This window comes from Lepidochelys kempii, chromosome 14 (genome assembly GCF_965140265.1).
Source record: "Lepidochelys kempii isolate rLepKem1 chromosome 14, rLepKem1.hap2, whole genome shotgun sequence".
NCBI classification, from domain to species: Eukaryota; Metazoa; Chordata; order Testudines; family Cheloniidae; genus Lepidochelys; species Lepidochelys kempii.
In genome coordinates this window covers 17,707,589-17,730,480 of record NC_133269.1, presented here as the reverse complement: position 1 = coordinate 17,730,480, position 22,892 = coordinate 17,707,589, and the positions used below count along the sequence as shown (strand labels likewise).

Below are 22,892 nucleotides of genomic sequence, written 5' to 3'. Positions count from 1 at the left end.
GTCTGTTGAAACCTAAAATCAGAAGCCTTATCCGTACAGACGAAAACCAGATGACAAGTCCTAAACTTGGGATGGTTTATTGCTGATAATTGTGTGTTCCTGTGCATGAATTGTAACATCAGTCAAAGTAATTAGGAATGTACGCTCTCCTGTATGAATTACCCTTCTGAACAGTGTTGCTTTATGTGAGGTAGAGGCAATGAAATGAATATATTAAATCCTGTGTTAATTAACCTCTTCAGAGCTAAGCCATGTTGAGTCCCATGTACAGGACCTAGGTACACTATTATCAGTGCCTAAAGGCCAGGCCCCCATTATTCTGGGCACTATCTAAACATATAACAAAGAAACGGTCCCTGCCCTGAACAGCTTACAGTTGAAACCTATAAAATCTGGGACAACAGATGGATATGACAGACGGATGTGGGGGAAGCGCTAAAGAATGGTGAGACATCTATAAGCAGTATAATAAGCAGTAGCCACCGCGCACCAGCTGGGTAACTATTGACAAGTGTTTTGTAGACATCACTGAATAGGTGGGTTTTCGGGATAGATTTAAAGGAGGATAGCATCATGGCGGTTTGTGCGGATTATTACAGAGGGCTCCTTCCATGCATAAGGGATGATGGCACAGGAAAAAGCATGATAGTGCTTATAGAAAATTTGACAAATGGGTAACCAAGGGCAGCACTATTCATGTATAATAATAAATGATGCTATCAGCTCTGCCTATATTCAGCTTGCCTGGCATTTTCTTTGGCAAACTTTAACCATTTGGGCTTCAGAGTAGCAGCCGTGTTAGTCTGTATTCGCAAAAAGAAAAGGAGGACTTGTGGCACCTTACAGACTAACAAATTTATTTGAGCATAAGCTTTTGTGAGCTACAGCTCACTTCATCGGATGCATTCAGTGGAAAATACAGTGGGGAGATTTATAGACACAGAGAACATGATACAATGGGTGTTACCATGCACACTGTAATGAGGGTGATCACTTAAGGTGAGCTATTACCAGCAGGAGAGCGGGGGCGGAGGGGAACCTTTTGTAGTGATAATCAAGGTGGGCCATTCCCAGCAGTTGACAAGAATGTCTGAGGAACCGTGGCGGGGGGTGTGTGTGTGTGTGTGGAATAAACATGGGGAAATAGTTTTACTTTGTGTAACGACCCATCCACTCCCAGTCTCTATTCAAGCCTAAGTTAATTGTATCCAGTTTGCAAATTAATTCCAATTCAGCAGTCTCTCGTTGGAGTCTGTTTTTGAAGTTTTTTTGTTGAAGAATTGCCACTTTTAGGTCTGTAATCAAGTGACGAAAGAGATTGAAGTGTTCTCCAACTGGTTTTTGAATGTTATAATTCTTGATGTCTGATTTGTTTCCATTTATTCTTTTACGTAGACTGTCCAGTTTGACCAATGTACATGGCAGAGGGGCATTGCTGGCACATGATGGCATATATCACACTGGTAGATGTGCAGGTGAACGAGCCTCTGATAATGTGGCTGATGTGATTAGGCCCTATGATGGTGTCCCCTGAATAGATATGTGGACACAGTTGGCAACGGGCTTTGTTGCAAGGGTAGGTTCCTGGGTTAGTGGTTCTGTTGTGTGGTTGCTGGTGAGTATTTGCTTCAGGTTGGGGGGCTGTCTGTAGGCAAGGACTGGCCTGTTTCCCAAGATCTGTGAGAGAAATTTTCCATGCTAGGTGTCTTCCTCAGGCTGATTTTAATTTCAGAAAATTCTGGTGACCTTTTCTTTGAGAAGCTCTTGCGCCACTGGGCATTGGATCAGGGACTTGAAATTTGGGGGGGTTGGGTGCCACCCCTGGTGCTGGGGTTATGCCTTTTGCTAATCCTGGGGTAATCCATCGAAATTTAGCCAAGTTACAAGCTTCTGAAAAATCACTTTGCACATGTTTAGCAGAGACTTGCTAAACTTCACAGCTAAAAACTGAAATTCTGTCTGCACGGAGCAGGCCCCAACCTGGCGCTGCAGGGAGCTGAGCTGGACTTTCCCTACAATTGCAGCCTGGGCTGTGGTGGGCCAGGGCCTGGACTGGGCACTGGAACTGAGAGCAGGGAACCCATCTCTCCTGTGCTCTCAATGCCACCCCCTCCGCTGGTCCCAGACAGTGTGGAGGATGAAGCTGCCTGATCTGAATGCAGAGACCCCTGTCAGGGTGGGTCAGGGAGCCTTGGGAGGAGACAGATGGGCTGGGACTTGATGGTGCTCACTTAATGAGCAGCTATTCAATATTCTCTTTTCTCCTCGTTGTTCAACATGTGGCCCCAGGCTTTATTTACTGCATGCCATTCAAAGCCTGCTCTTCCGTCAAATGCTTGACTTTTCAACCTTTTCCTCGGCCTTATGCTCAGCTCAGTTTGTCTGTCTGTCTGACTACATGTGTCAAGAGCAGAGAGGATGAGTTTGCAGTACTCACGCTGTGAGATGGTTAGGGCTGGGATGAGAGTTTTAGCTGTGTGCATGGAGAGGAAAGTACAGGAAGTGGGAAGATGTAGGGAGAGGGCTGAGTCAAAGATGATACCCAGGTTACAGGCCTGAGGGGTGCTGTTTACAGTGACTTAGGAGGAGGGAAGAGAGGAGGGTTGGGGAGAGAGCTCAAGAGCTCAGTTTTAGCCAGAGGAAAATGTTGAGATAGCCACCCTTCCCCCCAGCCAAATTGCTATGAGGAAGAGTCTAGTGGGTAGAATGCTGGGACTCCAGAGACCTGGAGTTTATTCCCAGTTCTGTCAATAGTCTATTCCTCAGTTTCCCCATCTATAAAATGGGGGTAATGACAGTGACCTCCTTTATAAAGCGCTTTGAGATCTACTGACAAAGAGCTCTCGATAAGAGCTAGGTGGCGTAGGGATAGAGTGGAGGGGGATGGAGATCCCATTATACTGTGTCAATTTTTCTTTTGAAGAATTTGTGAGCTTCTGCTAGAAGAGGAAGAGAGGGGGCAGGAGGTGAGAAGAGTTAAAGGAGGAAACTGAAGGTGGCGGCCGGGTTGTTGTAGGGGGTGGGCATGCTGATTTACAGCCCACCCACTGAGTTCAGCAGGGTGATCTTGGCCTTTCAAGGGCTTTCACACTGTTATTTGCCTGGGCCATTTTGGGGATCAGAGTCCTGCACTGGGAATGTTCTTCTAATAAATACCTGCCACCGTGCCCTCATCAAAAAAGCATGCTGCAAATTTGCATGATTTCAAGCACAAACCCTGTACTTGTCTTCCCATTTTAAGGATATGGTATAGCAACACCCTAATGCAGAAAGAGACTTCTATGCATCTGTGGGGGCTCTAGAGTGTTAGAAAAACGGGTGATGAGATTTTACAGCTGGGCAAAGGGATCCAAACAGTGCATTTCTTTTTTGCCTTACAAGTCTTTGCTTTCTTGACTTAGTGAATAACCTGAACAATTCCATTGCAAATACAGAAAGTTCTCAGAGCAAATTTCCAGCTCAAAGAAGATGAAATGAGAAATGTAGAAGTATTCTAAAGAAATATTTCCTTAAAATCATGACTTATTCGATAAATTAAGGAAATAGAAGGTGACTTTGAAATATTGCAGTATCAGGACTAGTAGATAACATGTACAACTCATTCTCTAACCTCTTATTAAATCCTCAGAAAAAAAACAAAGATTAATCAAGTTTCCCCATAGGCTAGAGGAGGCACCCACTCCATGCTGTCTCTTTGTTTCTTCTTGCTTTGCTGTGTTCTCTTCTTCTTGATTGTCATTCAAGCTGAAAGTACGTGGCTACTCTTTCTAGAGCAGATCAGGAATTTTTTTGACAAAACAGCTTTTTGTCAGAAAATGCTGATTCATTGAAAGTGTCGGTTTCGACAAAACTTTCATCTAAAAGGTGTCTCAGGCCCAGGATGGAATTTCTGGAGTGGGGGGTGGGGAAAATGGGATCCACAATAATGAGTAACTTACTGGTTCAAGCACTCACCTAGTATGTGGCAGACCCAGTTTCAAATCACTGATTCGAATCAGTCAGACCAGCGATTTGACCCCCATCCCAGGTAAGTGCTGTAACCACTGGGCTCTTGGTTATTTTGGGATGGGTCTCTCCCTCTTGCATGGTGTTTCACAAAACAGTTTGAAAGGTCTAGTTTTTATTCAGGTGCAGAACAAACAAATGTTGAAACCTCTGATTTTTTTAATGAAACAGAAATCTTGTTCTCCAGCCAGTCCCAGCTCTTTCCAAATGGAAAACACAACATTTAGACTAGAGCTTGCAAGGCACTACAGAAATGCTTATCATTACATCACGCTTTTAGAGTGGAGGTAGCCTCGGGGAGGTAGCCTCTCGCGTCACTTTTAGCACACAACTAGAAATGCAAAGCACAATGTTAGTCTTGCTCCAACTTCCTTGTCCTGAGCTGCTGCTGCTGTTGTAATATATTCCGGGGCCAATTCTTTTGCAACCTCACTTAAACTCATAAACAGCTGTTGATAAATACCACTGTTGCTAATGCAGAGCAATTAACATTCAGGTCTGCTTTCCTCTAATGCAAATTTTTATAGCTTCTTTTCAGATGATACAAGCTCCAACTCTGCTTCCAAGGCAGCAGCAAGGGCTCTCCACGGAAAGCCTTCCTCTTTGATACTGAGTTATTGGCCAAGCACAGGTTCTTTGCACATTGCCATAGCAACTAGCAAATGCAGGTAAGTGCTAGGATGAAAACAGGGACAATGCTCCATGAATGACCAGTTTCTGTCTAGTTTGCTTTAGCATGATACCATCTCCTCTTCTCCACCGCCTGGCATCTTATGTCATTTAACCCTGCTGTTAGTAGGAATTAGCCACTCATTTATGCAAGTTGGTAGCGTTTACACCCAGTTTTCACTGGCTACTTAATTTGCAAGTCAGTGGCTAGGGCCCTGGATTAGGTACTGGGGAAACCTGGGTTCTATTCTTCGCTGTGCCACTGACTCACTTGGTGACCTTGGGCAAGTCATTTCCCTGCTTTGCCCCTTAGTTTCTCCAGCTGCATAACTGGGATAACTGTATTAACTACAGCTGGTGGGAAAATGAGATTGAGAGGGTTCTACAGAACATTTAGACTGTTCACCTAAAACCGTTTTCGGTTTTCAGTTTTCCATTCTTGCAGGTCAATGGAGACAAGGGCGCAAGGGTCTGCCTGCATGGAGCACATTGTGGGACTGAGGCCTTAGATTATAAGCTTCTCAATCAAATGATCTATCAAACTGTGGAGCAGTCTCCCACAGGAAGTGGTGGAAACCTCATAGTTCCAGCTGTTTCAAAACTGGACTGGACAAATGAAGAGAGCACAGCATGGAGAATGATCCAGTGTTGGTCTCAGGACTAGGGTGCACGCTAGATGCTCTACTGCTCTCCTCTCCCCTCTTCCTCCCTCTCTCTCTCTCTCGCTAATAACTTTAGACTGTAGCGAACCCTAAACTCCATCCACCTTTTGTATGTGATTCACCTACTTTTAAAACAGCCCTCTCCAGAAAGACACTACTCTCCAAGGGCACGATGCTTCAAGAGCAAGTCACAACTCCACTGGGGGTTGCAATATGAAGTGCCCTTTTGCATCACACTCGACAAAGCAATGGGGATGGGCAGGCCTCCCACGCTGCCTATGCAGTGTATTTGTTTCAGTCACCTGGGAGCCTAGCTCGCTTGTTGCTTTATCGTTTCCAGAAGTATGTAACTCTCCCAGCTCTGCCAAAGCCAGGAGCATTGGTGACATGTTGCAATGGCTGTCAATATGAGGCGCTTCACTTTTATGAGCTGGTTATCCCCAGAGAGAGAGAGGCTGCTTTGGGCAGTGGGATAACTGCAGTGGTAATGGCTCATTTCATAATGAACATTTTGGGATGGGGAAATGAGGGTTTGATGGGCGGAGGACACCCATAGCTGGGTTAGGAAGAGGGTAACAGAGAGCACTGGGACAAGGACAAAACCTGTGGCTAATTAGAAAATGGGCAATAAAAGGCACAGGCTTAAGTCAAGGGAGGCCTGGATTTCCCTGCAGCCTGTGTACCTCAGGCTACTGAGGCCTAGAGTCAGCAATAGAGACCACTTGACCCTCGGTAGGAGATAACTAGAAAAGGGACCAAGTGCCCTAATTAGCCCCAAATGAAAACGGTGCCTCTTTTGCTTTCCCTGGAACAAAAGGCAAGGGGGTTAAGTTTTTCTTTTCTCTTCCAAAGATGACAGGGCTGCTTTTATTGTAGCAGCCAGTGTTCCCTCCTCTTGTGGCAAGCAGGGGACTCTCTGTGCACAGGGTGGGGGACCACAGACGCTGTTGATGGCACCTGTTCACTATATTACCAACTCCTCTCATGTAGGCTGTCTCAGAGCAGTCAGAAGGTAACCACTGACTTTTGGTTACTACTGACCTCTGTTGGATTTGAACCTTAACCTAGAAGGGTTGCAATTACTGGTGCCTGGAGCCACGCAGTCTCCTAGGAGAGGCACTAGCTTCATTTGTTCTTGTCTATCTGATCATTACTGATCAGGGTTCTTTGCCTGAAACAAAAACACTGCATGAAGTTAGAATCAGGGTGTGACTCTTTGACAGACATGCAATGGGCTGGGGTGTTTAGCATCCAAGGTGATCGGGTGCACGGTGTCTAGCCTGGAAGAATCATTGCTGATGCTGAATGAGAGTGCCAGCTCTATTTACTGCATATGCTCTGCAGTTGTAAGGCGTTTCAGCTGTGTCACTGTAACCCATAGCCAGTGTCGTGCCTATACCTGATCCACAGAAGATATGAGTCTGTTCCTGCTGGGAGCTAGTAGGTTGAGTCTGTTTTCACTGCAGAGTTAACTGGAGTTATTGACACTCAAATTACTGCTCTGGATTTAGCTGAGCTTGAGTGAGGCTATGTCTACACTTAAACAGCTGTGCCACTGTAGTGCTTCAGTGTTGTCACTCACTACAGTGACAGGAGAGGTTCTCCCGTTAGCATAGACTCCCCAAGCGTCAGTACAGTAGCTAGGCTGATGGAAGAATTCTTCCATCGACCTAGCGCTGTCTACATCAGGGGGCTAGATCAGTTTAACCATGTCACTCAGCCGGGTGGATTTTTCACACCCCTGACTGATGTAGCTGGGTTGATCTAACTTTTTAGTGTAGATCTGGCCTGAGTGTGTCCACATGGCAAAATGATACCTGAGCTGCTGTGTCCGCACTGGCTCTATGCTCACTCTTGTGTGGGCCTAAGATTTCTGGGAGGCATAACCAATGGTTCTTAGCACTACAGTAAGCTGGGCCTCTCTATGAATTCTTTCCCCATTGTCTGAAAACTTGTTCATCTTTTCTGAGCACATGGTGGAATGATGGGGAAGCGCTGGAAGACTAATGGCACTTGAGAGAAGCTAGGTTTCTAACGAGTTGTACTCACTACAACTATAGCCTATGTCCCCAGTGGGCCAGCCAACTTCTGTTAAACACACCATTACAGTGGACTTACTGGGTTTTGTGCGTGGATGGGATTTGAGTTATAACTCAAGTTACCTTAGCGCTTTAGCTCAAGCTGTAGCGTCTTATGCTATTGCTTTTAAGATCCTGATTTCAGTCTCCAGTGATCACTAAGACAATAGTCAATATAGCATTATGGGAACCAGAATGTTTCAACCCTTTAATTAGAAGCCTCCACTTGCTTCTATCATATTGTGTATCTGGTTGATATTTTCACTGGTAATTTAGTAACTATCCAGTCAGAAGGGAAAATGACTTGGTGATGGGGCTTGTCATCACGAAGTTGGAGGCAGGAAACTGGGAGCCAGAGCGCCTGGGTTCTGTTGCTCAGATCTGCCACTGAACTACTTGTGACCGTGCATTGCATAACTTGGCAGCATGAGTTGAGGTGATGGGCATGAGCAGAGGTCTAACAACTAGACCACAATGTCTATGTTATAGATGCTGTGAATTCGTAGAAGACTCTAAGGGGTGAGAAAACCTGAATTTGTGCTGGAAATGGCCCACCTTGATTATCATGCACATTGTAGGGAGAGTGGTCACTTTGGATGAGCTATTACCAGCAGGAGAGTGAGTTTGTGTGTGTGGTTTTTGGGAGGGGGCTGAGGGGGTGAGAGAACCTGGATTTGTGCAGGAAATGGCCCAACTTGATTATCATGCACATTGTGTAGAGAGTTGTCACTTTGGATGGGCTATCACCAGCAGGAGAGTGAATTTGTGTGTGGGGGGGTGGAGGGTGAGAAAACCTGGATTTGTGCTGGAAATGGCCCAACTTGATGATCACTTTCGATAAGCTATTACCAGCAGGACAGTGGGGTGGGAGGAGGTATTGTTTCATGATCTCTGTGTGTATATAAAGTCTGCTGCAGTTTCCACGGTATGCATCCGATGAAGTGAGCTGTAGCTCACGAAAGCTCATGCTCAAATAAATTGGTTAGTCTCTAAGGTGCCACAAGTACTCCTTTTCTTTTTGCGAATACAGACTAACACGGCTGTTACTCTGAAAACTAGCCACAGACTGTGGCTAACTTCTTTAGTCCGCTTTGAAAAACCTCAGCCTTGAGTTCCAGGATTCAAAGGCCTTGTAGAATTTCTCTTATGCTCACAGGGGAATGAGGAGCTGGGGTGTGTCTGAGCAAGGAGCATCTTGGGGGGGAATGTATTAAAAGTTCTAAAATTTGAAACTTGCCCAATCTCTTCTATCCCTTCTTTGCTGTCACTGTAGGACACAGGGAGAAGGCTACTTTATGATCTGGACAATGGGTATAGGATTCCAAGAGGGTATTGTTATGACTTGGAAACTTTAATGATTATTTTTATTGTTTGTATTACCATAGCACCTAGGAGCCCTTGTCACAGACCAGGACCCCATTGTGCTAGGCGCTGTACAAATACAGAACAAAGATCCCTGCCTAAAAAAAATTATAAGCTAAGTATAAGACAAGAGACAATAGATGGACAGATGGTGGAGTACAAGGAAACAATGAGACATTATTGGTCAGCATGACAGACAATGGTTCTTGAGTTCGACACTGTACACCAACCTTCTTCCCACTGCTTATGCAATTTGCCCCCTCCCCTCAGGGGTTTTCAGGCTCTGATTGCAGACAGCAGTTGCCATGTAGTCTGATCGCTGATGGCTGTTTAAAATCTGGGGTCTCTGGGGCAGAATGAAGGGAAAGTGTTGCCATTGTGTGTTATGCAATTATTACAGTCTCACCCATCAGAGACGACCTGGGCCTTATCACTAACACACACACAATTGAGTTTTTTCTAATCCTTTCCTTTTGTGCCCATTATCTTGTTTAAATATTGTTGTTCTTTTTCCTTTCCTGGAAACCACCAGGGCTCTGATAGCCTCTTGGGTGATTGCATAAAGGATTCTTGGCTCCTAGCTCTGTGCGGTATGCTTGCATGGACAGGGAAAGCAGAATGTCTGTGTGTTACTTGCTTGTGTGTTCAGGTTGTGCTGCTGCCTCTTACCTCAGTTCAGACCCCGCTGGAGATATTGGCCACCCCCTTGTTCTGCAATGGCCAGAGGATCAGCCGTAATGTGTTTAATTAAAAGCTGCCTTACCAGTGCTGCAGTTCCAGACGTGAAGTGTTCAGTTCATGGTGCTGATGTCATATGCATTGTCATTAGGCCCTGCAGTGGATTCTATACATTGTATAGAAAAAAGGGACTTATTAGGTATGGGCTTAAAAACAGACTGCAAATCCTTTGAGTTCATGGGCATATTTGTATCTGAACTTTGTACCGTGGTGCCAGCACAACTGCCAGCCATGACTGAACGTCCTGGAGATTTCAAGTTCCCGTCTGATTCCATTGAGATCGGAGCTTTGGATTCTGGGTGCAGCTCTGAGCCCCTGAGTCTGAAACTCGGCCCTGGAGATCTTGCAGATAGGCTTTCCTATGAGACTTCCAGAACATCCTTCCAGTCAGGCTGATCTTGGGGTATCCTCAGCCTTCCTCATGGGGTTTCAGCGCTTCTGGTCTCAACTGGAACCTGGAAGTAAAAAACAGACACACAAATGAAACCTAATGGGATCAAAGTGACGTGAACTGCTTCAAATCTCCAGTTCAGTTTGAGCTTTAGGGGACTGTTCAGGGAGGGACTGGAGGCCGTGTTGTTTGAGCCAAGCTACTTTGCTCATCTTATTTTCTCCCTGGTATGATCAACTATTTGGGCTTGCCTACACAAGAAATTTGCACCAGCTTAAGGTGTGATTTTTAAACTAGTGAAAATGGCTGTGTGGACACTTACTTCTGATTATACCAGGTTTATTTTGGCTTAGTATGAGTTGATTTAGGAACAGCTTTAACCTAACCAAAATGAGTGTCCACACAGGGTTTAACACTAAATGGATCTAAAAGCTAATTTAAGTTAAACTGGTGCAACGCGTGGATGCAGACACAGCCTTTGGGTATCATTTTCTTGGAGGGGCAGGGGATTTTATTAGCATTTGGTTATTGATTGGTTCAATTTGGCAAAAACAGGACAGCTCTGGAAATCTGTGTGTCCTGCTGCTGATTTGAATGTTTCTAATTCTTACAAACCACCCTGCATTCCTAGGATCCTCGTTTGGTTTAAGGGTGAGGTAAAGTAGCTGTTGATGCATTGTCGGTGAGCTTGCACAGAACCAGGCAAGGTTTGTTTCTGCTCAGTTATGGTAGGGATGCATTTGGCCTGTTCTGTCCTGGCGCACCGAGAATGGCTGCTGTCTCTTTTTGTCCTGCCAGCTGCACTTGATGCTCCATAAACATTCAGCTCCCTTCTCTTCACCCTCCAACCACAGAACGTGGGCTCCAGGGTTTGGGCTCCGAGCTGGCTCCCCAGACAGGGCTCTGCTCCGGGGTTTGGGCGCAGAGCCGGCTCCCCAGATAGGGCTCTGCTCAGCTTCAATTAAGCAGTGCGCCTGTGGGCAGAATCTGTCACGCTGAAGCTGCTTTCTGCTGCTTTGATTTCAGCATTCAAGGTACAGGCCTGTGCTGTAGACCAGGAAGGAGGAAGGCTCTGAAACACACACAATGAAAGACATTCATTGTCTTTTTGCTTTGTTTTTCCTGTGGTCTGTGTTTGCTACAGGGAAGCCCCAGACATCGGGGATCAAAGTCTAGAGTCCCCTGCTATCATAATTTGAAGCTTGAGGGGTTGTTTTCTGTATATTCAAGGGCAAAGTTGACTGATGCATCCATAGCCTCATGCGATTGCAATGAAACACAGATGTTCACCTGCCAGCAAATACACTATGATAGTGTGGGCAACTGGCCAAATGGACTTTGAACAGAAATAGCAGGGTGCGGGGCAGGGGTGGTGGGGTGCATCCTAATTGTATCCAGCGTCAGTGGGAGATTCACTGTAAACAGCCCCTGGCATTACAGACCTGGCCTACAGACCACAGCTACAGCAATGTCATTCTTCTCTTTCCATGGAATGAGTCAGGCACCCCAGGACTCTGCCAAGCAAAATGGTATTTACGCTGGTAACAGACTGCAGACCAAAAATCGATCTAGCCAAGCACAACACAGCCAGGGGAGGGGCAGCAGCCTTAATTGGCTCCTCATCAATTGCCCTGCACTTGAAGCTGTTTTTGAGAGGTGTCAAGTATCAGGGGGTAGCTGTGTTAGTCTGTATCCACAAAAACAACAAGGAGTCCGTTGGCACCTTAAAGACTAACAGATTTATTTGTTTTTTTACCCACGAAAGCTTATGCCCAAATAAATCTGTTAGTCTTTAAGGTGCCACTGGACTCCTTGTTTTTGTTTTTGAGAGCACTCCGATGGCTGTTGGCAGGATGCACATCGGCAGGATGAATCCAGGGCTGCAGCACTGATCAGCTGTTAGCCTGTGAGAGCATGCTCTGCCAGGCGCACTTGTGCTTTGTGAGCGTCCCTGACCCTCCAGGGAAGCTAGTTTCCCCACACACACACACCCACACACACCCCATAAAGGGCCCCTTCTCAGGGCAGGATTTATAATGAAGACTGATTGATTGCTGTGGAGAGCAGTGGAGGTTATTGAAGATGGAATAAGCTGGGTCCCTGGAGGAGGACTGGGACAATAGATTTAGTAAGTCTTAATACTGCAAAGCTAAATTAATTTCTGGAGTGGTTTAAACAAAAGTGTGTGGATCTCAAGCAAATCTACATCAGGGGAGAGAAGGATCTTCCAGGAGCTGCCTGGTTCAGAAGGGCAGGGGATGGATGAGGTACATGTTGGTAGCTTGGAAGGCTGGTCTGTTGGGAGGGATTGGCTCTTGCTTTAAATACATTTATATAGTAATGTATAAATTCCCACAGTGCCAAGAGCGAGCCTTGGAGAAGGGAGCCCTCTGTTTATCCCCAGAAGAGGCACAGCATAGGTGCTGGCCATAGGAACATCCCGCTCTGAGCCCTACCCCTAGCTTAGAAGTGGTGCCTCCAGAGGCCAGAGTTATTTTCCAGGCCCATTCAGGCTCTGGCCCCTATGCTGAGCCTGGTGGGAAGGGAGGACAGTTTGGTGGTTTTCTGTGGTGTGAAGAGAAATGCCTCCCTTTTTAATGAAACGCCGCAGAGCCAGGGCCAGCTCAGTCTGTACCTTACATGAGCTGTGAATTACCTTCATGCCATAACAAAGATAACTCCTGTGGTTTTAAACATGCCACCCCCACCCACCTCACTAATCCCGATGAGGCATGCACAGAGGGCCCTGGAGTGGAGTGTAGACCTGATGAGACACCAATGCTATGTCTCCATGGTGCCACAGTGCAGACTACAGGGGTGTGAATTGCAGAGAGCACCAAATGCTTTAATTGTCCTGTGTGGATGCTGCTAGCACGGACTAAAAGGTGCTTAGTTTGGGTTAGCACCATGTTCTTCAGACAGGACTACATTAATGCGAACTAGGTACCTTTTAGTTCATGCTGGCAGCATCGACATACCGCAGTTACACCGCAACATTTTAGTGTGCCCTAAATTCACACCCCTGTAGGCTGCCCTGCGGTGGAGTGTAGACAAGCTCTGACTGATTCGTGTCCTCTAGAACAGCAGTTCTCAAACTGAGGTCTGCGGATCCAGGGGGTCCGCGAGTCATGTGCGGGGCTGCTGCTCAGCTGCGCACAGGAAGTGCTGGGAGGGAGTGGGAGGAGCGGGGACGGGGGTGAGCTCGGGGGAGAGGGTGGAAAGAGGCGGGGGGGTGGAGTGGCAGTGGGAAGAGGTGGGGTGGGGTGGGGCCTTGGGGACAGGGCTACCAACGGTCTAATCACACAAACCCAAACACCCTTGCCCTGCCCCCACCCTTTCTCCAAGGCCCCGCTCATTCCATCCCTCCTCCCTCCATCACTCACTCTCTCCCACTCTCACTCGCTTTCACTGGGCTGGGGCAGGGGGTTGGGGTGCGGGAGGGGGTGAGGGCTCTGGCCAGGTGGCACTTAACCTCGGCGTAGCAGAGCTAAGGCAGGCTCCCTGCTGGCCCTGACCCCGTGTTACTCCCGGAAGCAACTGGCACATCCCTGCGGTTCCTGTGGGGTAGGCAGGTGGCTCTGTGCTCTGCTCCAGCCTGCAGGCACCACCCCCGCAGCTCCTATTGGCCTCAGTTCCTGGCCAATGGGAGCTGTGGAGTCAATACTCAGGGTGGGGGCAGCACGCGGAGACCTCTACCACCCCCAGGGGCCGCAGGGACATGCCGGCTGCTTTTGGGAGCAGCGTGGGGCCGGGGCCAGGGCAGGCAGGGAGCCTGACTCAGCTCCACTGCGCCACCAGACTTTTAGCCCTAAAATCTCCCGGTTTGGCTTCAGTAGCCTCCAGGAGATACAGCCTGGTTCTGGGAGACTCCCGGTGAAACCAGGAGGGTTGGCAACCCTACATTGGAGAAAGGGGTGGAGTAGGGGTGGGGCCTGGGACCTGGGGCTGAGTGGGGGTTGAGCACTCCTGGGGAAAATTAGAAGCCGGCTTGTGGGTCTGCGAAAAAATTTAAATCAAAATGGTGAGGGTCCTCAGGTTGTTAAAGTTTGAGAACTGCTGCTCTAGAAAATCAGCTCACCTTTTCAACTCTTATTCCAGTTCTGCCCCTTTCCACAGGATAATGCCAGCTGTGAGGCAGTCAGCCTGTATGGTCCCTGTAGGAATAGATGCAATTGGACGGAAAGAAACACAAGAAACCAACTCCTCAACAAAATAAGAAGGGGAAGGGCTACAAAACAACAAGGATCACCTAATTTATGGGGAACAAAGAATGCAAAAACAGGACCTGAAGTGCAGGTCCTGGAACAAAATGAAGGAACCAGAAGGGAACATTAAGCAGAAAACCTTGACAACTCCCATTGTTCCATGAGAGACTGTGGGCAGCCAAAAGAAAAGGAATACTTGTGGCACCTTAGAGACTAACCAATTTATTTGAGCATAAGCTTTCGTGAGCTACAGCTCACTTCATCACTGTAGCTCATGAAAGCTTATGCTCAAATAAATTGGTTAGTCTCTAAGGTGCCAAAAGTACTCCTTTTCTTTTTGCGAATACAGACTAACACGGCTGTTACTCTGAAACCTGTGGGCAGCCAGACACTCGGGAAGCTCTGTGAAGGTTACCCAGAATGGCCAGTAAGTTAGCAAGGCAGCCCTGCTTCCCATACCTAGAATGCTAGCTCCATCTAGTGTGTACTTCGAACACCAGCCAATTGTCCTGTGAATCCATGCACCCAATTTCCTGCTCACTATGCTGTTTGTCACTCAGTTTACATCACTGGAGTTATTCCTGACTTATACACCCCAGTGTAAGCAGAAGAGAAACAGGTTCTAGGTCTTCTCCCCTAGATCTCAGTTCTGTCAGCTAGGCTCTATTTTTCCGCTGGTAGTATTCATTATCATTCTATACCCTGTGTCTTTGGAGGGGAAAACATGGTGTTCTATGTATGAAGCTGCTTCTAAGGACGAACCTGAAATATCTGAGAAGACCCATAACACTTCCTATTGCAGTCATTGCCTCTCCCATTTTCCTGTGGATGAAAAGTTTAGAGTGGAATTTTGCTACTGACGTGTCTGCCTAAAGCTCCAGTGCAGCAGAAGTCCTGCTATGCTGTGGCTGCTTCTGTGCTGGGGAAGGAACACGGTCATGTTTGCAGGCTTTGAAGAGCTGGCTGCCATTTCTCAGCTTGTCCAAACCAGGAGGCCTAATGCAGGCCACTCATCTGACAGGTGCTTTACCCTACTGTACTAAGGAGGGCAATTTTATTGCTTACTCTGGGAGTAGTAGGGTTGTTGCCATCTCTCATGATCTTATTGAGTCTCAAAATGGTTTCCTAAAGCCCCAGCTCCTGGAGCCAGGTGAATATGTGAGAATCTCAGCTTTCATTAAAAATAAAATAAAATAGAAGGAAGCTTCTATCCCTTGGTTTGTAGAGAGAAGTTTGGAAATGGAACCCAAGGGCACCCCAAAGACTCAGAAGATAAAGAGAACCCAGAATGTATTATTTTTTAAAAGCTCATGATTTTTGGGAGTCTGGCTAATTCCTGAATGCTTGGAAATATCGACTTTGCTTTGCCCACTTTTTCCTTGAACTGGGGAAAAAGCAGAGCTGGCAAACTGTTCTCATGTTGTCAAGCACAGTTCAGCATTGGCTGGCTGGTGTTAGAATAGACTAATGGGCGATTTCCAAAGGTGTAACAGTGCCTAACTGCTCAGGTCCCAACTCCCATTGACCCTCAGTAGGAGTTGGGTGCCTAAATTCCCTTTGTGCCTTTGAAAATCTCCCCCAGGTGTCCTAAATGGGGTTCTCCATCTCTAGCTGCAGCTCTTGAGAGACTCCTTCACCAGCAGACCCTTGGGGTCACATGGAGTGAAGCTGCACTTGAATACACCAGCTCTGGAGTTAATGGAGTGCTGCTCCTTCCCTCGCAGCTCTGAAACCCCTCCTTTTCCATAAAATAAACCCGGCTCTCGCTAGAACTTCTTTACACTCCCTGCTTCAACTGCCTTCCCTTGTAATTTATGGCCTGCTCTAGCTCCCACTGAGGTTAATAGCAAAACTCCCATTGACTTCACTAGAAGGCAGTCCAGGCCTACATCCCCTATGTTTATTCTGTGAAGCAGTTGACTCTTGTTTTTGTCCTCCCTTAGGTAGGGCCTTGGTTTGCTGATGTCCTTGCCAGCGTACACAATATCCCCTTCTCCACTTCATTAACTCCTTTCATGACTTGCAAACATCTGTGAGGGCACCTCAGAGTTAGGGGCACAGGCAGGGACTGGGTTTTATGTGTGTTTCAGGGCTCAGTTTAACACCTCAAGGAGATATTGATAAGATGTGGTCAAGCCGTAGGGCTTCGGATGGTGAAAATAATATAAGAAAATCACATTGCTTTGTACTTTGGCCCCATCAATGACTCCTTGAGGCATTAAAAGCACCCAGGATAAAACTAAACCCAAGCAAACAATGAGAATTGGGTTTACATCATATTCCCCAAGTATTCTTGAATCTGGGCTCCTGCTGGAAACGAATACTCACTTGCATGGTCTCCATGTTTCCTGTGGGATTCAGCTGACATTCTCATATCGTTTCCTCCTGACTTAGGTCCTACTTCAGCTAGGCAATTAAGTGCATACTTAAAGTTAAACACTGGCATTGGAGTCGAGGGTTTCAGCATATGTTTAAAGATAAGCGCCTGGTTACGTGCTTTGCTGAACCAGGGCCTTAGATTCTTCAGACCTTTTTCTCATCTTTATGTTGCCCCCTTCCCAAACAGCTGTCACCTGCTTGTTGTTTGGTAACTGATATAGCAGCAGATATTTCCGACCCAGGTCTAATAAGTGTTTTGTATACAGAGGAGGATTATCCAATGGTTCGAGCGTTAGCTGAGCATTGGGGTGACCTGGGTTCACATCCATTTTCTGCCACAGACTTCCTGTGTGACCTTAAGCAAATCACTTACCCTCTCTGTGCTTCGATTACCCCCTTAAACTGTGAATAATAGTACTTCCCTGCCTTGTGGAGTGTTGTGAAGATAAATACATTGCTCAGATACAAAGGCAATGGAGACTATATAAGCACCTGAGATATTTGTGTACAGTAAGAACGTGGCTTGGCTTGTTTCAGATATTTCCTTTGTGTGAGTGAGATTCTGTCCTCCTTGAGTGGCTGCGGCCTGTACTTTCACCAGCACTGCTACTGAAAGTGTCAATGTTTCCTGTATAATAGTCTAGCTGGAAAAACTAAACCCTGGCCCCAGTAATTCAGCTGAGGGGGATGGCTGCTTCTGAATACTTCCTGTGACTGTGCTACCCAGAGACGCACATGGTAAGAAACGCGTGAGGGGTATATATTTGTACGTAATGCATTAGGTTCAGCTTCGGAACACAGTACACATATCTCTGCATTCTCTTAATAAAGCAGCATAAACCTTACACTACACAGCCCGTGAGCCAGAGGTGTCAAGAAAATATTGGTCTAAAGCATCACTAAAATGTTGATTGATTGATTGCTTTCTGTTAATCTGACACATTTTTAAAGCTAGGGCTGTTTGGTTAAGATCACTGTACTGGTGGTGTTGAAACAGCAGTTCCAAGATGTGACCAGTAATGGAGGGGGTGGCAATGGGTCAACTGAAAAAGGCATCTCTGCTGAAACACATTCAAAAAGTCCCTCAAAAAAGCGGTTGGAGTATGTAGCATCTATGCATGTGCACATCAGACGATCAGCACGGAACCAGTGCAAGAAAAAGCATCGGATCGTCCTCTCATAATGACCCTTGCTTTTGTAACTTCTGGGTATTTATTTTATCTAGCAATGAAGCCACAAGTCCTTAAAAAAATCCTGCTGGTACAAAATGCAATCGTTTGTTTGCTTTCTCCATGTATTTTAAGTCTGAGTGAACTTGATGCTTATGAAAGTGAGTCCTGGTAGCTAGGGCCAGAAATAGAAGGGGCAGGTTCTGTGTAAGCCTCTCTCCTAGCAGTCTACCACTGTGCTCCGTCTTGATCTGTAATACTTCCTGCTGTCCCAGGCTAGGACCTGTACCCACTTCTGCCCAGGACAGTGGATTCATCTTGTCCTCCCTTTCGGGGTATAGTTAACTGTCATTTCACAGTCAAAAGCACCCCAAGATCAGTGACTGACTAGGATCTGCGTTAACTTCACTGGATTTCTTTCTGTGGAGGTTCAACCAGTCTCATGGGCTGATAGTGGAGTTCCCATCATTGCTGGGCAAGGCAATTTTTCCCTGGGGCGAGGTACAGAGAATGTCCAGCAAGGAATGTTGAGGTTTCTGTGTCTCCTCCTTTGCAAAGCTTCTGTGATCCCCTTCATAAGGTCTTGGAAGGCCTTGAAATCATTGGCATAGGATGGTGGTTGGGGTGTGGGGTGTGATACAAGGTCGCAGCTTGTTAGGAGATGCCCTTGTTATTCCTTGGCCATGTATATTGCTATGTGTTTATCCCCTGATGCTATTACTACTCAAAGTCCTGAACAAGTTGAAACAGGAGAAATTTGTAGCCATCCTCACAGCACCACTGTGGCCAAGGCAGGCTTGGATCCCAGAGCTGGTTCACACGTCCCTGCAACTGGCTCATTCTGACAGCAGATCTTCTCACCCAGGCATTGGGATCCATTGCCCACCCCAGCTGCTCATCATTTCACATCAAGGCCTGGCTATAGTTGGCTCTCTGGCCTAGAACAAGACTGCTCCCCAGAAGTCCAGCTCAATAGTAGGAAACCCACTATGAGGAAAAACAGCTGAGAGAAGCGGAAATGTTGTCAGGTTTGGTGCAGCCATTGATCTATGTCTCCTCTCAGACATTCTTCCCCTGCTGGTGCTTGTGCCTCTCTAGGTTGCTCCTATGGAACAGGACCCAGAGTCAGTGGTTGCTGCTCTTGATGTGCTTTCTTATATAAGCCCTTTAGAGGGCACCATAGAGGGCACACAAGTTCCAATAAGCCTAGTGTGGCATGGCATATGGAAAGGGGGCAAAACCCCATGGTTGTCCTTGCCAGGGTTGCCAGGTGTATCTTCTGCTGGGAGTTTCTTCCTCTCAGGGTCCATTTCAAGGGAGGGAGGCTGCAATGGGAAGGTGGAGGAGCTTTGTATGGATATCTCAGAGTCAGATGAAGTGTCATCTTCCATGTCCACTGAAGGGACATGCAGTGCTGGTACCTGTGGTCATGTTGGTACCAGGGGCTGGTAACCTGCTGAGGTTGAGATTTCGCAGGTGGATAAGTCATTTCCGGAAGATAAGTTGGTATCGCTCAGGGGAGCTTGTTCAAAAGGTCTGTGCAGGCCCATTGACCATATCAGTACTGGAGGATGTTATCTTAGCAGAGTGGGGTAAGACTGGAGGGTAAGTGGATTCTGGAAGTAAGGCAGCACTCTAGTGAGTGGGAGGATGGGGATGTCTCTTGGTAACCCTCAGCAAAGGTAACTCGGGATCTTTCAGGATCCAAAGATTCATGTGGAGAGGAGCCTGGATGGTAGCAGGAAGTCTGGGGTCCTCAGGAGTCAGCACATTGTGGGTACTGGAGATGGTACTGAGGAGTGGCTGGGTGCTTTCCTCCATGTTCTCCAGAAGGTGATACCAATGATGATTTGGCCTTGTTCTTAGAAGAGTCCTTGTGCTTTGGAGGCGCAAGTCCAGTGCCCATGTCAATGCCACTCAAGGTTGGTTACTGGATGTACCTGGCAGCACTGGCATGATCTTTTTAACTGGTGCCCAGGTCTCGGTACCAGAGGGAAGTAGATGCCTCAGAGGTACCCACACCGGGACATGAGGTCTCCTTACACCTAGTCTTCCTTGAATTCTCATTCTGGAGAATGGGATCTCTTCTTTTTAGACAGTTTGGACAACTCTGAAGGCTCATGGCTCTTTGCTTACTGAAGCAGGAACAGTCACTGGGACTCTCTGAGCAGCCAAAGCTGATGTATAAGGACTTGGACCACAGGGATCTTAGAAAATGCTCCATCACCAATAGATTTAGTCTGTCACTCCTCCCTAACTTTTTGAGATCTGCTTTTGAAACATGAGCAGACCTTACACTTGGAGGGAACATGAGTGTCTCCAATGCAGGGGATGCAGCTTGAATGCCTGTCCCTGAGGGGAGAAGACCTGTGGTAAGTCTGCCAGGGTTTGAAGCCTAAGATATTGGGCATAACCCACTAGGAGAGGCTGCAGATGGCGGCCTAAAATAGAATAAAGGCTCAACCTAAGCACAATGATGAAGGGAAGGGGGGAATTCCATCCAAAGCACAAAACTGATTTAATAGTGAAAAAAATTAAAGAAAAAAAACACAAGAAAAATAAAGAACAATAAGAGAAAAAAGCAGCAAGCCCTGTGCCTGTAACAGACACTTCGATGCTCTGTCTCAGGTTGCAGGCCGTTGAGAAGGAACTGGAGTGGGGGTGAATCTGCCCCATCTACCTTCCTACCAGAGCATGAGGATGGGTAGGATGCAGGCACTGTTGTTGCTGATGAAAATCTCCAGCAGAGAGTACTTGCAGCCTGACATGGAATTGCCATGGAGACAAGAGCTTGAAATAAAACGGAAGGAACTTTATTTAGCTGATCAGAGAGAAGACGAAGTGGCAATGTGACGGCAGTCAGGGAACGAAGTCTCTGATACCAGAGGGGGGTGGGGGGGTCACTGCCTTAGCAGACAAAGACAGAACAAGATTCCAGGGCTGGAGCCTGCAGTCAGCAAAGTTCAAAGTGGAAAGAAGTTGCACAAGTTTAACAGGGAGGGTAATTAGTCACTGGAACAGCTCCAGCGGGTAAACCTGTGACTGCAGCAGCATAGGCCTTCATTACACTTGCCCTAGGGCGAAGTAATAATGGCGGTTAGTCATCTCTTCTAGGACGAGGCTGCAGTTACTTTTAAATGGGGAATCTCTTCACTAGTTACATTAATCTGCTTCACTGAGCACCTGTAGCCGCCCTTCATGATGGGGGGAAAAAAAAGGGTCCGTAATTATGGTGAGAGAGTTGGTTAAGTTAAAGCAAAGAGGCATAGCAGACTTGGGAAGGGGCAAGATGGCTTCTCTCAGTCCGTTTTGCAAATGGAAGCAATGAACTGAATAATATCCAGTTACCTAGCTGAAGAGTACAGCAAGCGAGAGGTTCATGCCCAAACAAAGGGATATCGGTATGAGTGGAGGCTTAAATTAAATTCCTCTGGGATTTTTTTTTTTTCCACAAAAGTGGGTTGGGCAGAGTTAGGCTGCTGGTCTCAAGCCAAAATGTGCACAGAAGATTAAAAGACTAAATCAAATCTAAACCACTGAGAAAATAATTTTTTTTTTCTGATTGGTTTCACATGTGCCCCTTTCTGGCCTTCATCTTTGTTGCAAATTCCAGTTTGGGCAAGAGCTGATAGAACTTGCTATGGGTAACAATTCTTATCAAAGGTATTTGTAACGCCTGCGGCACTGTCATCACAGAGCAGCTTGCAATCTCCGGTGCGGAAAAGTCCCGAATCAGTGTCCATCAGGCACTTACATGCGTGCCAGGCTCTGAGCTAAAGCAACTTGCCCGAGTTCACACAGGATGCCTGTAGACTTGAACCCAGCTAGCCCAAGTCCTAGATTAGAGCATAACCCCTGGACAACCTTCTGCTCCAAATATCTCTTGGTCACACCCATCCTTTATAAAACACTGCCGAGAGAAAGGATGGGCAAGGTCGGAGCTGACAGTGGGGGGTGTTTTGGAATGCCTAAGGGCTAGACTAGGGATGTCCTTGCAACATTACAGCCTCATCAAATTTATTTCTAATGCTAACAGGTGTGTGGCTGTTACCCCCTAGACACTGGGAGGGTCTGGTCCTTTCACCAGTTTCAGACAACCTGGCCCAGTGCACAAACCTGTTGAAATTGCCAGTTTGTTACTGAACTTTCGTTAGCTGATGCTTGCTGGGCTGCCCAAGAATGTGCTACCCATAACAGTGGTCAAATATGGTTGCTAGCAATGTTTGACTGAGGGAGTTTGTTTATTGCTCAGAACAGCTGCAGCTTGGTTTCATAACATTATTCTACTGCTTTCCTATAGCATCATGAAGAAACTCCAGCCCCTGTGGGTCAGACAAGGCAAGGGTAGACCTATGCAAGTAGTAGCCCTACTGAAACAAAGTGTGGTGAGTCTGCCGTCAATGAGCCCATGGGTAATATTAAGCCAATATTACTTCCAACCTACTCTTGTGCATAATAGCACTAGAACAAATATCCCTTAAACACTGTTGGGTTTAAAGGTAAGCCAGACCTTTGTATAATACACTTGTAAGAGCTGCTAGGCGTAAGAGTATGAACACTATGTGGGAAGTGATTGTGCATTGCCCGGGGAGGGCAGGGTGGTGGTGTAACTATTTACTATACACACCTAATGTGCAAACACTGAGTGGGAACCCCCAGCTGTTTGACTTTCCTTGGGCTGTGTCTCATTGGTGTTACAGCTTACTGATGAAAACATCTTACTTGGTTCATAACACAAGAACAAGGAAGCATTTACTGAACTCTAAAGGTGGCATATTTTAAACTGATAAAAGGAAATACTGTTAATTCATTGCCACAGGATGGTGTGATTAGCAAAATCTAACCACTGTAATGGATAGTTAAGATTAACTGTTGTAACTAAGCTAATCTTAACAAATTTGAAAGGGAGGGATATGAATCCCTTTGCTTCAGGATTTAGAACCTGTCTTAACAAGGCGGGGTTAGGAGACCTGCATGGCAGTCACTTTCTCTCACAGCTAGTGGGGAGGTGTTACTCTGCAGCGTCTGCTGGGGGCTCTTGTAAGAGCCCTTCTTTCCATAACCAAGACCTTGCCCTACTTGTAGCGAATGCAGGCCTCAAAGTGGCAGCACAAAGTTATTTGAAAGGGCTCAGTGGAAGAATTTTACTTGAGTAGCTGCAAACAAGAAAAATTCCAAGTAAGCGTGCATTGAGGACAAACCCATGAGCTGGTGTTTGGGAATGTGATGCAGCT

At 46.7% G+C, this 22,892-nt stretch overlaps 1 protein-coding gene across 14 annotated transcripts in view; it reads right to left on the bottom strand.

The window, feature by feature from the left end:
• The window catches only part of SEC14L1 (SEC14 like lipid binding 1), a 140,683-nt gene that overhangs the window by 11,054 nt on the left and 106,737 nt on the right, over positions 1-22,892 (bottom strand). For 12 of the 14 annotated variants that reach the window (XM_073311095.1, XM_073311096.1, XM_073311092.1 and 9 more), the window contains 2 exons: positions 9,721-9,969; positions 9,540-9,620 (listed from right to left, as the gene is read on the bottom strand). In XM_073311095.1, coding sequence (XP_073167196.1) covers positions 9,924-9,969 — 46 coding nt within the window. In that variant the 3' untranslated portion in view covers positions 9,540-9,620; positions 9,721-9,923. Of the gene's footprint in view, positions 1-61; positions 9,621-9,720; positions 9,970-22,892 lie in introns of those variants that run through there. The other 2 variants (XM_073311093.1, XM_073311091.1) reach the window with 2 other exon arrangements.